The 14,147-nt window shown below is 52.1% G+C and overlaps 6 protein-coding genes across 6 annotated transcripts; 5 read left to right on the forward strand and 1 right to left on the reverse strand.

The window, feature by feature from the left end:
• Positions 1-528: 528 nt before the first annotated feature.
• Positions 529-1,842, forward strand: K489DRAFT_289672 (MFS general substrate transporter; the record flags this gene model as incomplete). The annotated part of the gene is made up of 1 exon (XM_033600157.1): positions 529-1,842. A coding segment is annotated over one exon (1,314 nt), but the record flags the coding sequence as incomplete, so codon positions are not given.
• An 80-nt stretch (positions 1,843-1,922) lies between these two features.
• On the reverse strand, positions 1,923-2,631 carry K489DRAFT_250788 (uncharacterized protein). Its single transcript, XM_033599956.1, has one exon. It carries the CDS (start codon positions 2,422-2,424, stop codon positions 1,990-1,992), a length of 435 nt encoding a protein of 144 aa, XP_033458601.1. The 5' UTR covers positions 2,425-2,631; the 3' UTR covers positions 1,923-1,989.
• A 547-nt stretch (positions 2,632-3,178) lies between these two features.
• Positions 3,179-6,793, forward strand: K489DRAFT_381559 (phosphatidylethanolamine N-methyltransferase). The gene is made up of 2 exons (XM_033605153.1): positions 3,179-3,522; positions 3,634-6,793. The coding sequence occupies exons 1-2, from the start codon at positions 3,315-3,317 to the stop codon at positions 6,372-6,374; spliced, it is 2,949 nt and encodes a 982-aa protein (XP_033458602.1). The 5' UTR covers positions 3,179-3,314; the 3' UTR covers positions 6,375-6,793.
• A 1,398-nt stretch (positions 6,794-8,191) lies between these two features.
• Positions 8,192-9,112, forward strand: K489DRAFT_371566 (uncharacterized protein; the record flags this gene model as incomplete). Its single annotated transcript, XM_033603247.1, has 1 exon — positions 8,192-9,112. One exon carries the CDS (start codon positions 8,192-8,194, stop codon positions 9,110-9,112), a length of 921 nt encoding a protein of 306 aa, XP_033458603.1.
• A 464-nt stretch (positions 9,113-9,576) lies between these two features.
• On the forward strand, positions 9,577-11,977 carry K489DRAFT_411020 (GMC oxidoreductase; the record flags this gene model as incomplete). The annotated part of the gene is made up of 4 exons (XM_033607767.1): positions 9,577-9,907; positions 9,961-10,079; positions 10,134-10,229; positions 10,493-11,977. 4 exons carry the CDS (start codon positions 9,577-9,579, stop codon positions 11,975-11,977), a joined length of 2,031 nt encoding a protein of 676 aa, XP_033458604.1.
• A 589-nt stretch (positions 11,978-12,566) lies between these two features.
• On the forward strand, positions 12,567-13,196 carry K489DRAFT_411021 (uncharacterized protein; the record flags this gene model as incomplete). The annotated part of the gene is made up of 1 exon (XM_033607768.1): positions 12,567-13,196. The coding sequence occupies one exon, from the start codon at positions 12,567-12,569 to the stop codon at positions 13,194-13,196; it is 630 nt and encodes a 209-aa protein (XP_033458605.1).
• Positions 13,197-14,147: the final 951 nt, after the last annotated feature.

Below are 14,147 nucleotides of genomic sequence, written 5' to 3' on the forward strand. Positions count from 1 at the left end.
ATCTCCCCTGGTCCGAATATGGACGATGCCGGCTGATAGACAAGCATCGCGACTGTTACCCCTGCAAATGACGGCCAGCACAAAGCTATGCGGAACTCTGATCGACCTCTGCAAACAAATATCCTTTGATGACTTCAGGATTTTACTTTCATTGTTTGCACGCAGGCTAGCCCAACGACTATGTCGGTAGGTCTCTGTGAGAGGTGCGACTGATGTCTCCGGGTGGCTCAAGAGGAACATATATGGGCGTCATGTTCGCGGTCGTGCTGAACGCCGTCGCTTGGAACGATAACGTTCGTACGATACGACCGCGAAAATTTGTCAAACTTCGCCCCGTCTCATGCTTTCAACATGGGACCGACCCGATTGGCGACCCAGACTGGACATCCGGACTTCAGCATGTCCCTCAAGATGTTGTCAGATGTGGGACCAACATTGAACAGTACCTCTGACCTGTCGCAGCACACCGAAAATAGCGATGACCACACCAGCTCCAGTGGGCTGTCGCAGCTCAAAGCAACGAGTAAATTCAAGTCCTTGACCTCCGAGATCAGCTTCGTGACTGCCATCTGCTTGACGCAATTCCTGGCCGAATTTCTCATCACCGGTTTCGCTATTGCCTTACCTCGCATGTTGGCTAGAACCACGGATGCGGATGCCGAATCGACAGGCCTATTTTGGCCGGCAACGCTCCTCACCCTCATCCTCAGCGCTTCCTTACTCATCGCAGCGAGGATCTCTGACAAATATGGAGGCTTTTACCCTTTCATGACGGGAGTACTCTGGCTTGCTGTTTGGTCATTGGTCGCAGGTCTCGCTCCAGGCGTCATCTGGCTAGACGTCAGCCGAGCAAATCAGGGCCTGGCCATAGCCTTTTTCACACCATCGACGTTCGCCCTCGTAGCAAACGGATATGATGAAGGTCGCCGCAAGAACATCGTACTGGGTTTGTACGCCGGTTGTGCTCCTCTTGGCTTCTTTTCAGGCTTCATGGTAGCTAGTGTTCTCCCTGAGGATGGCCTCTCGTGGTACTTCTGGATCTCAGCCATCCTTGCCGCTACCGCCGCCACACTCGCCAAGTTCAGCGCGCCTAGTCGGAAGATACTCAATCCGGGGATAAAGCTGGAGATGGACTGGATTGGTTCATGTCTGATCACTTCAGGCCTCTTGTCGTTAACGTATGGGCTCGCCGTGATTCCCTACACGAGCACCGAGACTGGATTTGGGGCTTACACTTCGCCTCGTGTACTTGGACCACTGTTGTTAGGTTTCGTATGCCTCATCGTCGCCGTGTGGTTTGAAGGCTGGGTCGCCCAATCACCCCTGCTACCTATGGCCTTCTTTCAGGCCAGAGAGGTACGAATCCTGGCACTAGCGTGTCTGTTCTTCTACGCATCATACGGAGTCTGGTTGTATGACTCAGCTTTATTTCTGCAGAATCCTATTGCAACAGGACTGCCTGACGGGATTCGTGGAGCTCAACTCGCCATATGGTATACTCCCACAGCACTTGGAGGCATGATAATCTGTGTCTGCGGAGGCGCCTTGTTGCATTTGGTCTCACCGAAAATCCTATTCTGCATATCGGGTACTGCGTGGGTCGCAGCACCTCTGCTATTGGCGCTTTGTCCGACACCACTTCGGTATTGGTCATTCATTGTGCCGTCGATGCTCTGTGCCACAATCGGTATTGATCTTACCTTCACCATCTCGCTTGTGTGCATCACTCGTGTACAACCAAGTTATTACCAGGCACTTGCTGGGGCGGTATGCTCTATTCTTTGCGACTTGGCAATCACATTCTCATTGCCAATCTCGGAAATTCTCAGCAAGCAAGTGGAGCTGGAGTTTGTTGAGCATGTTGCCATGACCTCAGCGACTTCTGACGGTAGCGCCGCTCTTGCCGGCTTGCAGGCGGCCTTCCTCTATGCAGCAGCTTCTGCTGGTGTTGGGATGGGTTTGAGTGTTGTGTATGCTTGCATGCATGACTCAGGAATAGCAAGACGGAGTGACGACACTGAGCGTGGGGAAAGCAGGGATATGGCCAGCTCGTCGACACAATGATCTGCATATGCAGTCACAAAATTCGTTGAATAGAACTGGTCGCGAGCAGGGCCCGCATTGCCAAGAACCGCGACGATTGTTGGAGTCCATGGCTTGATACCCTTCGTATTTCGAGAGGATTGTATTTAACGTCAATCCCCGAGTCATGTTCGAGGAGTGCGCAATTTGAGATCCAGATATCAGTCTTCCGTCTGAGTCATTACCTTCAACGCAGTAGTGATTGCGTAGGTAGTCACTCGGTGAATAGCAACAAAACCGAGATTTGACAGGTCGTGCATTTGTAATGTTGTTGATGAAATGCTTGCTGTGCATTGTCGCCCATGTCAACCCTAGGAGGAGAAGCATGCTGTCATTGCGCATTACTCGTGCCGCCGGCTAGAATGGTATGTACGCCATTCATCCACACACGTGTTGGAGCGAAGACGGCGCGGAAACGCGTCAATTTATTCATCGTTCGCGCAAAAGCTCCACGATTCGGACTGCACAACCCTCAATTTCCTGCCCGTACACTTGATTGAAGGATTCTCGTGCGTTCTGTCTCCATCGCCTTAAAAATTACTTTCGTTGGGCGAGTATATTTGAACATCGACAGCGGCACATCGCTGCCAGGACGTGGATCCTATCTGGACGCCTCTTGCGTGATGAATTACCCAGGAGCAATTCTCATGCTGCATGCATGTGCATGTGCATCCATACACCAGTATGTACAGTATGCACGCATTTTACACATTGCATAGGAGAACCCGCGGGATGAAAAGTAGGTAGCTGTCATCTTCAGGGACACAACGAGCGAATTCGGAAGTCCAGCTCCTCTTCTTGATCTTCACGAGATACTAGAGAAAATTTTGATGCCGAGACGTGCGTAAATGCTTGGGTATCGGGTGCCCACTCGGTGTCGTGATTGCTCTTCCCTTCTAATGGACCCAAACCTTGAACGACAACAACGTCCTAACTTGGAAGACCTACAGCTTAAACCTACCTAGGTACCCACCTAGGTAGGCATTGAAAGATTTTGCTCACGTGCCCCACTGCCAGTTTTGTCCGCAGCCTGTCTGGAAAAACGGCCTAGGGCATGTGCAATGATGATAGACCTATGAACGCATACGTGCGGCATATAACACTCCTCGAATAAACCTCACCCTCCATCTCCCTTACCCACTTCGCGAGAAAATCTTTTTATTACAGTAGCTGTATCGAGATCCATTCATCGTTGACTCAACTCAACTTTGATGGTCGTCACGCGATTCAACATGAGCAGCACCTTGGACAATTCGTCCGACATGGAAGCTGCAAAGCTTCGGCTACGTACTTCGTTGAATTCACCTACGACGACATCTACTGGCGGATCCGGCACGCAATCCGCTCAAGACACCGTTCGCACGCTGAATGCCTCAGAAGCTCAAGCTGACAAGGCAGAGAAGGACAGGAAGACATATGGCAGAACTCCTGATGGCACTGGTAAGCAGTTTCGACGCATCACCAACGGACGCTTAAGCAAGCAAAATGTTCATCCCGACGTCAACCAGAACGTCTGCGACAGTTATTGTTACTGATTGAGTGGTTGCGCAGTCTTCGTCGTACCTCACACCGAGGACATGGTGTCTCAGCTTTTCGACCCGACCAAGCCCAAGGTTGCTTTGGATTTGATCGTCGTGGTCGCGCTCGGATCTTTGATTCTGCTGTTCTACATTTTGCCCAAGAGCTTCCGAGTGCCTGTCTTCGCCGTCACATTTCTCTTCTGGCGGATGTGCTACAATTTCGGCATCGGGTGGCTCCTCCACAATCAGTCCCACCACAAGCGCCTCGTGAACTGGGCCAAGAAATTGAAAATCTTTGAGCACCCGGATCGAGGCGGGAATGCTTATCCAGCCCTATTCAAGTTCCTGAAACGGGACATGGAGACCATGATCAAGAAAGACTACGTCTTCGAGGACGCACCCGTCGAGTACAACACGTGGTTGATCTTCCGCCGCGTCGTAGACCTGATTCTGATGTCCGATTTTACCTCGTATTGCCTCTTTGCCATCGCTAACACTCATATCCCTGCAAAAGAACACATTCTCATGACTTTTGCGCGCTTCATCGGCGGTATTGCCTTGGTTCTCTTCAATCTCTGGGTCAAATTGGATGCGCACCGAGTCGTCAAAGACTACGCGTGGTTCTGGGGCGATTTCTTTTTTCTTGTTGACCAAGAGCTGACATTCGATGGTGTGTTCATGATGTGCCCTCACCCAATGTACTCGATCGGATATGTGGGCTTTTATGGCATCGCGCTCATGGCGGCCAGCTATAATGTCCTCTTTGTCTCGATCATCGCACACGCAGCCCAATTGACCTTCCTGACTATCGTCGAGAATCCGCATATCGATCGCACCTACAATGCACCGCCGCCCAAGAAGCGCCTCGAACGAGCTCCTGACTCGCCTCCAGCCAGCTTGAAAGACCACCATCGGCGGACCAGTGTTGCAGGACACGTCAACGACTATCCTCCCTTGGCAACCAGCACGCAACCTTCGCCCGTACACAACATCATCGGCATTCGTAATCTGGACCTGCTTCGCGTGACGGACATCGCTGTGGTCATTATGCAGGTGTATATGTATAGTGTTGCGTTGCTGACTCCAACGACATGGTTGTGGCAAACGCTTTTTGTTTTCAACGCTGTGGTTTGGCGACTATGGTATACAGTTGGACTGGGATTCATTCTCGATCGGCAAGCTCATTCGAAGTGGTGGACTCGCCATTTTGTCAAGTACGGCGAAAGCACTGAAGAAGCCTGGCGGCAATGGAAAGGCATGTACCATATCAGTATGGTCATGTGTTACACAAGCTTTATTTGCGCGGCGTGGAAGATGTACGGCTTACCGCCTGACTGGGAGTATGGCACCGCTCTGTTGAGACACGTCATCGGATTTGGATTGATTGCCCTTCAGATGTGGACGAGCAACAGTGTCTACGAGTCTCTTGGCGAGTTCGGGTGGTTCTTTGGCGACTTCTTCTTCGATCATGCCCCCAAACTCACCTACAGCGGCATCTACAGATATCTCAACAACCCGGAGAGGACGCTCGGACTGGCTGGCGTTTGGGGCTTTGCCATCATCACTTGGAGCAAGTCCATCTTTTTCCTTGCCCTGCTGAGCCATTCGCTTATGCTTTTATTCATCCAATTCGTGGAGAAGCCTCATATGCAGAAGCTGTATCATGCAGGCCTGCGACAGCAATCTGGTGTCTCCGAGAGTCTCCAGCGCTCTCTGCCCACGAACATAACGAAATGGACTGGAAGCGTCGATAAGGTTTTCGACGACACGCTTGACTCGTTGGAAGAGTTTATTGAAGCCTCAGGCCCGAAGCTTGCTGCAGGCTTCAACACGTTCATCAAGGACTCGACTACGCTTTTCAAGCAATTCCCAGCTCGTGTCAGCATCACAAGGTTGTCGCCAGAACTTGCCGGTTATGATTCGAAGGATTACTCGATTGCCATTGATCCTATACAATCCGCTGCGAATCAAAGCGAGGTGCAATATGGCAATCGTGAGCGCGATCCTACACATTCCGCTGCTAAAGGTGGCGACAGCCTGGGTCGTCTTGTGGTGCCATTCGGTACGCCGATCCGCGCAAAATGGACCGCGCCGTTAAATCACAGCAAAAAGGACTGGATTGGTCTGTACATGGTCGGCGACAACATATCACGTGAAGTTACCTCAGTACGCTCTGCCGGGCGCTGGATAGGCACCAACCCGGATCCATGGGAGAACAGCAAGGCTCGCGAAGGTGTCCTCGTCGTCGACCAGCGCGTATCAGGCAGTACTCGTAAGGATGGCGAAGTCACCGATTTCCTCGCGGGTGAAGTCGAATTCTCCGGAGACAAGCTTTGGTGGGCCGAGGGAACGTACGAATTGCGTTACCATCACGACGGTCGGTACAACGTCACAGCCATCTCGATTCCCTTCGAGGTCAAAGTCGCGCGCTTCGACGAGAGCATTCCGTCGAACCTCGACGAATACAAGGAAGGCCTCTCGCGGCCGGCAGTGGAGGAAGCCATCTTGCCGATGCTGCAGGACTGCTTCGAGCGCGATCCGGACGTTGCGCCGCACACCGTGGATGAGCATTTTGGGTCGATTATCGCACGCGATAACAAGTACGCCCGACGCGTCGTATATGCCGTGCGGTCCATGTTCGGCATCGAATTCGCACCGGATGTGGTGCAGGCGGATGGGAATGTGAGGAATCTGGCGTGGCGGATCTGCAATGCTAAAAAGGTCCTGGCGCCTTATAGTATGACGGAAACGAACATTCCCACAACGCCATGATGCGGATGCCGCGCCGTAACGAAGCTGTATTGGAGAGATGAAGGATTGGTGATGCAGAAAGATCGTGCAGGTAGTGGAATTACTGCTATTTTCCGGCCTATCACCATTTGAGAAGTTTCAATTTGAACGTCTTCCGCGCTTGTGGTGCAAGCGGCGATTGATGAGGGAGAGAGGACTCTGCAATTGCCATTTTGGGCATTCAATGTCTGCTGTGTACAGAACACGATAATGTACCTACGCCGTGATTGAAGAAATGAAACGAGCAAAATCGCAGACGTCTCGTAAATGAAACACCAAAGATGAAACCTGCCTCGGCACGGAAATTGTGTTTTGAGTGTGAGGCGCTCGGGTGGCATTGCCAGGACGACGTGATCTAAGCCCTTTCTCCTCGTCAACGTAGAATACACAGGTGCTCCGAATGGAAATGCCTTCGAGCTTCGACGTTGACAGCAACATTAGCAAGAGTGGCGGAGAGAGAAACACAGATCACAAATGGGTACGATTCCACGCATGGCCGCACTGTGGGCCCATGACGGTGATAACCTTGCTCGCCACTCGGGATGATAATTCGCAACGAGGCACGCGCGTCGAGCCGTTTCTCATTTCTCACATCTGGACAGCGTACAATAGTTGCTCATAAGCCGAAGAGACGTGCTTTACATACGATGGCAAGTTCCGGCACTGGCTTGGTCGACAAACTGATTGTTGTATCGCCTCGTCATTGTCCAAGAAATGCGTAATCTGGGCGTAGACTCTGGCCAGACAACCCAGAAATGGTATATCATATTACGAGTCGCGATAAGAATAGCTCATCATGGACTCGAGGGAGGAGATAGATAGGGAAAAGCAGGGTGACATTTAGGCTTTGCCAGGTCTCATATTCATCTCATTTTAATGTCCCGCTGCACCCATGAAATGCTGGGGCGCTTGATGACAACGTGCGCCGTGCGGAGCAGAGAAAGTTTAATTCTGGTCATCTCATTTCCTTTTCGGCCCGCGCATTCGGGAGTGGTGGCTTGTAAAGAGGTTGTCTGTCTGACCGCAGGACTAGATAGAACGGTCGCGATGTTCCGCAATGCAGAGGCTGGGTCAAATTCGCGGTCGCCCGGCGACTGCCGAGCAAAGATACACCGTTGAATGGAGGATTCTCTAGCATCGAAGGTGACCAGACAACCCCTGAGCATGTTCACCACACCCTATCAAGACACCACATCATACACCAACGACAGCCGCCTCATCACAATCTCTGCACTCCTCTTTGACGTGATTTCACTACTGCAAACACTTTGCCGTAATCGACACTACCCAGCCTTGTACCTGCACTTGTACCTGCACGTATCTTCTCGCTGGCGCACTTGCACGCCCCATTGGCGTCGCATGGACTCTGTTGTCAGGCACAGACTCCTCGACCGTCCAGTCCAGATCCAGCCCGGTCCTATCATCACTCACGATGACCCCGAAGTATGATACGCAGTAGTCGCAGTCGCCAATGGCCAGTCCAGTCGGTGTCGGGTCTAGTGTCCTTCCCTGCACGTACGCATCGGTAGGTGAACGGACACTCCAAGAGAAGAGGAGGGACTCGGCCACTCGCCACATTTCGTCGGACGAGGACCTCACTTCCGTATCTTCTCTCCATTCTCTGCTTCATTGCATACCTCATTGCTTGCTACGCTTCATGGACATCACTCGTTAAGTGTCCTGTCGCGCTCGTTCTGGATCTTCTCACACTCATTTTGGATCGTGAGCCCGTTGCCGACATTACTGCCTGTAATTGAAACTTCAGCCTTTGGCGCAAGTTACGGACAGTCATATTCGCCATGCCGTCTTCTTCCTCTTCTTTTGGACGTTTGGTCCAGTTCGCCTCATTGTGTCTCTTCTCTCTCGCGACAGCACAATCGTGCTATTACCCGGACGGGACTCTATCCACCACCGACGTTCCCTGCGGCACTGGCGCTGCCGTCTCATGTTGTGGTGCTTCTTCCTTCTGCATGGACAACGGGCTTTGTTTCTACGGAGGAATCGTGACTCGGGCAAGCTGTACCGACAAGACTTGGGCCAGCGGCGCCTGTGCAGCATTCTGCAAAAAGACATCTCCGAGCTCGAGCGTGCCAATCTCGCCGTGCTCCCTTTCCAGCAACACATTCGCATGCGGACTGAATGGCTCCTCGTGCAGTGATACCAGCAATACGTTCACCATGTCCGGTGGCGACTCGCTTTACCTCCGACCATCGCAAGTTGCTCAATTGCTCGGCAATGCCGTCACTCAGGCGTCGTCCACCGCAACCGCTGCCAGCTCTGGAATGTATACTCTCGGCGCCTTGATTGGAGTAGGAGCAGGACTGGGAATCCCACTGGTCATCGCGATCGGCGTTGCTATCTTCCTCTTCCGCCAGAACAAGACTCGCCAACCTAAGATCATGTACCCCATCCCGACCGACAACAAATCCGAGTTCTCCTTCCGTCCTCCACCGCCGCTCAGCCCGCCGTTCGAGTCTCGTATGTCCATGCACTCAAATCACAGCGAGCCTGTGAGCATGATGTCTGTCACCACTGTCGGCCCGCAGACGCCTGTACACTTGTCGACCTTCGCGGAACGATACTCACCTGGAAACAAGAGTGGATTCCGCACGGAGACTACTGATGTGAACGTGTCGCCTATTCGTCAGAGTTCGGTTGAGCAGGTCACGGCTCTACCAGCAGGGCGAGGCCAGGTGCGGCAAATCATCATGTCGCGATGATTGCGGCTCATTTTCTCATGAAACTTTATGTACAATTTTGTGGAGCATTAGCCAAAATTTGAATTTAGCGTGGCGTTGGTGTGGATTGGAAGATGTCATATCAGATGTATGATCTCCGAATTCAAGATGTAGGTATATTCCATTTGCATTCTGCTGAAATTGCTTCTGCTTGACCCAGCGCAATATGTGCTTTCAGGAATTCTTGTGACGAAATAATGTGCTCGGCCGGACTTCAGCCCTGGTGAGGCAGCTGCTGTGGATGTTCAGCACCTCCAAGGTTGTCACCTCTGAATGGGCAGTCGCGATGGAGACCAAACTTGTCTCTCAACCAAAGATCTTAATTTCGGACGATAGCACCACACCAAGCATAGATCGAAATAGCAAATATCGTTGCGACATTCACATCCATCGGCGTTCCGAGTCAGCAGCCTTAACATCTAGACACTATACGCAACATTTACAACATGTTTCCCGCCATACAGCTTCTAATGGCTACGATCCCTCTTCTCGCTTCCAGTCTGCCTCTTAATTCACCTCTACTGCAAAGCTACGACTACATCGTTGTCGGAGGAGGACCAGGTGGCCTAGTCGTCGCCAATCGCCTCTCGGAGGATCCTTCCATCAATGTTCTTCTGCTGGAAGCAGGTCCAGCAGACCGACGAGAAGACGCTGTTCAGGTGCCCGGACTGGTCGGCACTACGGTTGGTAGTTTGTACGACTGGAACCTCTCAACTGTTGCACAAGAGCATTTGGATGGGCTACCTCGCAAGATACCGCAAGGTCATGCTTTGGGAGGTATCGTCGTAGCTGCACTGCTTCTCTGGATTTGTGCTGATCAAAAACTTCAGGGGGCACCATAATCAACGGAATGCTTTGGTATCGCGGCAACGTCGCAGACTATACGGATTGGGTACAGCTAGGCAATCCGGGATGGGGCTGGGACGATTTGCTGCCATATTTCAAGAAGGTGGATCAACGGCAATATCATTTTCCATGACGACTTATTTGCTAATGAAAATAGAGTGAAACATATACCCCAGAGCCGTCGCCAGATATTGCACAACAATATTCGATCTTTGAAAAAAGCGAAGTTCACGGCTTCCAGGGACCAGTCAACGTCAGCAGTCCGAGGTATGCATACCACGACCTTTTGATCTCGGCTTCTACTGATATATGAACGTTGCAAGACATTTTTGGAACACCTCGTCTTTTTTGTTCTCCGCATTATCTTCTCTCGGGATCCCAATAGCCCAAGATCCGAATATGGGCGGCTTTGCAGGCGCTAGTTTCTTGCCATTGAACCTCGACCCTGGAAGTCAAACAAGATCAACCGCCGCCAGAGCTTACTACGATAGCGTTGCTAATCGCCCAAATCTCTAGGTGAGTACTGGCCAGCATGTTACAGCTGTCCTCTTTGATGGCCGCGCCATCCAGAATGTTTCCTCGCCGCCAGGGACTTTACATGGGCAAGGTCATTCTCCTATGGCTGGTGCTAGTATGTTCGGCAGCGGCACGACTTTGAATGTACCTGGCGGCCACGGAGACGATGGCTCTCTGGGACTGATACGCAGAAGTTTGCGACTTACGTCCCACTCTAAGAAGCAAGATACGACAGCCACAGACCCTCGCCTGGTTGCGCGTGGCGTCGAATTCGCCCCAAGCATACATAGTCCTCGATTCCAAGTACAGGCAACTCGCGAAGTGATTCTCTCTGCAGGCGCCATACATACACCGCAACTCCTCATGCTGTCTGGCATCGGGCCCGCTGCAGCACTCGATCGCATGGGAGTCTCTGTTAACATCGATCTGCCTGGCGTTGGTTCTAATCTCCAGGATCATGCTCAAGTCTGGAATTTCTATCCATACGGAAATGACTCTGTCCAGTATTCAGACAGTCTCCGAAATGCGACCATAGCTCGTTTGGCTTGGGACCAATATCGTTCCAATGCTTCTGGTCCGCTTACAAGTACCGCAGTCGGTGGCGTTGCCTTTCCTGCTTTGCCCATCGTCGTGAACGGATCGACGGACATTGCACTGAAAGCAATATCGCAGCCGCCGGATCAGTACCTTGCACCAGGAACACATGCCGATGTGATTGCTGGCTTCCAACGACAACAAGGTCTCATGGCTACAGCACTCCTGGATGGCAGCCGAGCCGCTTATGAGATCATCAATGGCAACGACGGTGTCCTCACCGTCTCAACGATGAAATCATTCTCGCGGGGCAGCGTTTCCCTCAATTCAACGCAACCTTTTGATCCGCCTTCGATTGATCCCCGCTATGGCAGCGATCCAACCGATGTGGCCATCCTCAAAACTGCTCTTCAATTCAATCTCCGACTGCTATCTACTCCAGCGCTGTCACAGCTACAACCGCGCCCATTGTTCCCCTCGCCAAACGCCACCGATGACGAACTCGAAACATATATCCGAAGGCACATCCAGACAGAGTACCACCCAAGCGGCACAGCTGCCATGATGCCACTCGAGCTTGGCGGTGTTGTCGACCCTGCTCTTCGAGTATGGGGAACGGCGAATCTTCGGGTCGTGGATGCCAGTGTCTTTCCACTTCTACCTGCTGCGCATCTACAAGCCGTGGTCTACGGCGTCGCTGAGAAGGCAGCCGACTTAATCAAAGCCGCGCAGATCGATAGATCCTCCATGGCTCCACAAGTCCCTACCGCAGGATCGCAGTATGCTAACTCCATCGTGGCGGTTACCAACACTCTGGGCAATACATCAGACGTTGTCGATACGAGTGCTGCGGCAATCACGCCACTGCCTGGTAAAACGTCAGATATGCCGTCAACAATATGGCAGACCCGGACGACATTTGTGACGGTGTACGTCACAGCGAGTGCATAGCAGGGGAAGCAGGACAAATATGTAGATATGAGGATGTTAATGATACAGTTTTCGACGAGATTTCTTGTGGAGTGGTATCACTTCGACACGTGTTACAGCCGGGTTCACCGGATTCGCTCAGTCTTACTAATGTAATGTACAGCGGCAACTCCCAGATGACCCATGTTCCTTCACGCATCTTGTGCGATACGATTCGCTGCGTCTGGAGGAGGGCTTATGCAAGTTTCTCGCGTCTTCAGGTTCGTCAAGTGCTGAAATCCTGTGTGCAACAACACCGTCGCACAGATTTGGAACGGCCCTCGCAATGGAACACAAAATCTTCGTTCACGGGCCAAATGCTGTACGCCCATGCGGTGCAACCAGCGCACATCACGTTTCATCCGAGAGCGGCCTGCTGTCCGGACACAAAGGAGAATATTGGGAAGCCGAGGGAGGAGTAACAAGGAGAGTTTCCGACTCTCTTTCCTCGACGTGGTAAATAATATCTTCGAATAGCATTGATATCAGTCTATCGCCCTCGATCCTACTTGTGAAGCGGAAAGAATTATTCAAGAGCAGCGCGTGATCGAGAAAACCACTTACCGAGATCATGGCGAACACACTCTTCCCAGCCGCCCTCGTGCGCATGCGAAACCTCCCGACCAGCACCATCGAGATTGCGGAGGAGCCCGCACTGCCTGAGGTCATGCTCAGCGAGATGTTGCGAAAAGTCTTCGGGTGGGAAGAAGACATCCGGAGTCTGTTGAGGACAGAGTGGCACTCGCATCGGCCGGGATCGATGGAGAGGACGATCTTACAATGTTGGCTTGGAGAGAATTTGGTTGATCATTCAGGCCAGAACGAGTCGGCAGGGAGGAGTCTTGATGTAGACTGCATGATGTTGGCGTTGAGAACTTCAGGAAGGGAAGATTTGGTGGCGAAAATGAGCCTCGCCCAGAGACTGAAGGACGAGGGCGATGTGCATCTTGCAGCGGCGTTACACGTCAGTATGGGACAGACCGATGCTGCAACTGGGATGTACATTTCGAGCGGACTGTGGATGGAGGCGATCCTGCTCGCTGCATTACACTGGCCACAGGAATGGCAGAGGATTGCCGGTTTCCTACGTGGATGGACAGCATCGATGCTTGCAGAATGTGATGAGCTCCGCGGTCGTGCGGCGCGCTGTATCTCCTCTTCGGAGATTAAGCCGAAACAGCATTGGGCTCCTCTCCTCTAAATACGCTGCATTCTTGCCGAAGCAGGAACGCCGGTCCGAGGATGAGGATGTTGCAATGCGGCCCCTGAGCTCACACGGGAAGTTGCCTTCTCGCGATGGCGTGAGAACAGCATCGACATCCTCAAGGACATCTTTATCGCCTTCAATGGTGTATTCCAATATCATGAGCAAGCCGCGACTAAAAATCGTGACCGATTTAGACAGAGATGGGTCTTTCGCACACCAGGATGACGTATTCACCGATACTGCCAAATATCAACCAACCTCACAATACTTGACGAGAGAAGAAGATATCTCGCGATCTCACAAAAGAGGTCAAAGCACTTCGTCGATCAGGAGTGATACTCCTGCTCAATTGCATGTGCGTTCAGCGGAGACCCTCCATCATAGAAATGACTCCCATCATCGCCCGCCGCCGAAGTTCCAAGTTGAACGCTTGCGAGCTCAGAAAGATCGGATCGCGACGCCTATACCTGCTGCCCGTGATGACCCATATCGCATCAGAACTCGATCCGATTCAAAGCCGTTCAAAGGCTACATTGACAAAGACGCCGCCACACCGTCTCGCAGCAACAGCAAATCTGAACGATACCAGTTAGTGGCCAATGGCGGCCCAGAGACAGACGGGATGATACCCAAAGCGTTGCATGTGCGATCGCCACCCTCTTTGCCTGTTGGCGGCACAGCCTCAGATCAGGTTGCTGTCATGCCGGACGTCACCGAGAGCACAGTCACGATCGAAACCATCGACATGTCTTCGCCAGAGCTAGAAGAGGCAGTCCCTGGAACGAACGTCTATAATGTGAGTGACCTGACAGCAAATACCTTCTACAGCCAGGCTCCGAATCTGAGCCTAAATGATATTATGAGAACGGGCACACCAGGAGGCTTGAAGAGCTCGTTGATACTGGGAAAGAGCTCATATACGCCGCCTATCCGTCGAGCAGAAAG

The sequence above is a fragment of the Dissoconium aciculare genome (genome assembly GCF_010015565.1).
Source record: "Dissoconium aciculare CBS 342.82 unplaced genomic scaffold K489scaffold_8, whole genome shotgun sequence".
In the NCBI taxonomy this organism is placed as follows: Eukaryota; Fungi; Ascomycota; class Dothideomycetes; order Mycosphaerellales; family Dissoconiaceae; genus Dissoconium; species Dissoconium aciculare.

Excerpts from the sequence above, each read along its gene's own strand:
- K489DRAFT_250788 (XM_033599956.1), bottom strand. The coding sequence starts at position 2,424 with ATGCGCAATGACAGCATGCTTCTCCTCCTAGGGTTGACATGGGCGACA.
- K489DRAFT_381559 (XM_033605153.1), top strand. The coding sequence starts at position 3,315 with ATGAGCAGCACCTTGGACAATTCGTCCGACATGGAAGCTGCAAAGCTT. Across the intron at positions 3,523-3,633 it reads CAGAACTCCTGATGGCACTG|TCTTCGTCGTACCTCACACC; the intron begins GTAAGCAGTTTC and ends GTGGTTGCGCAG.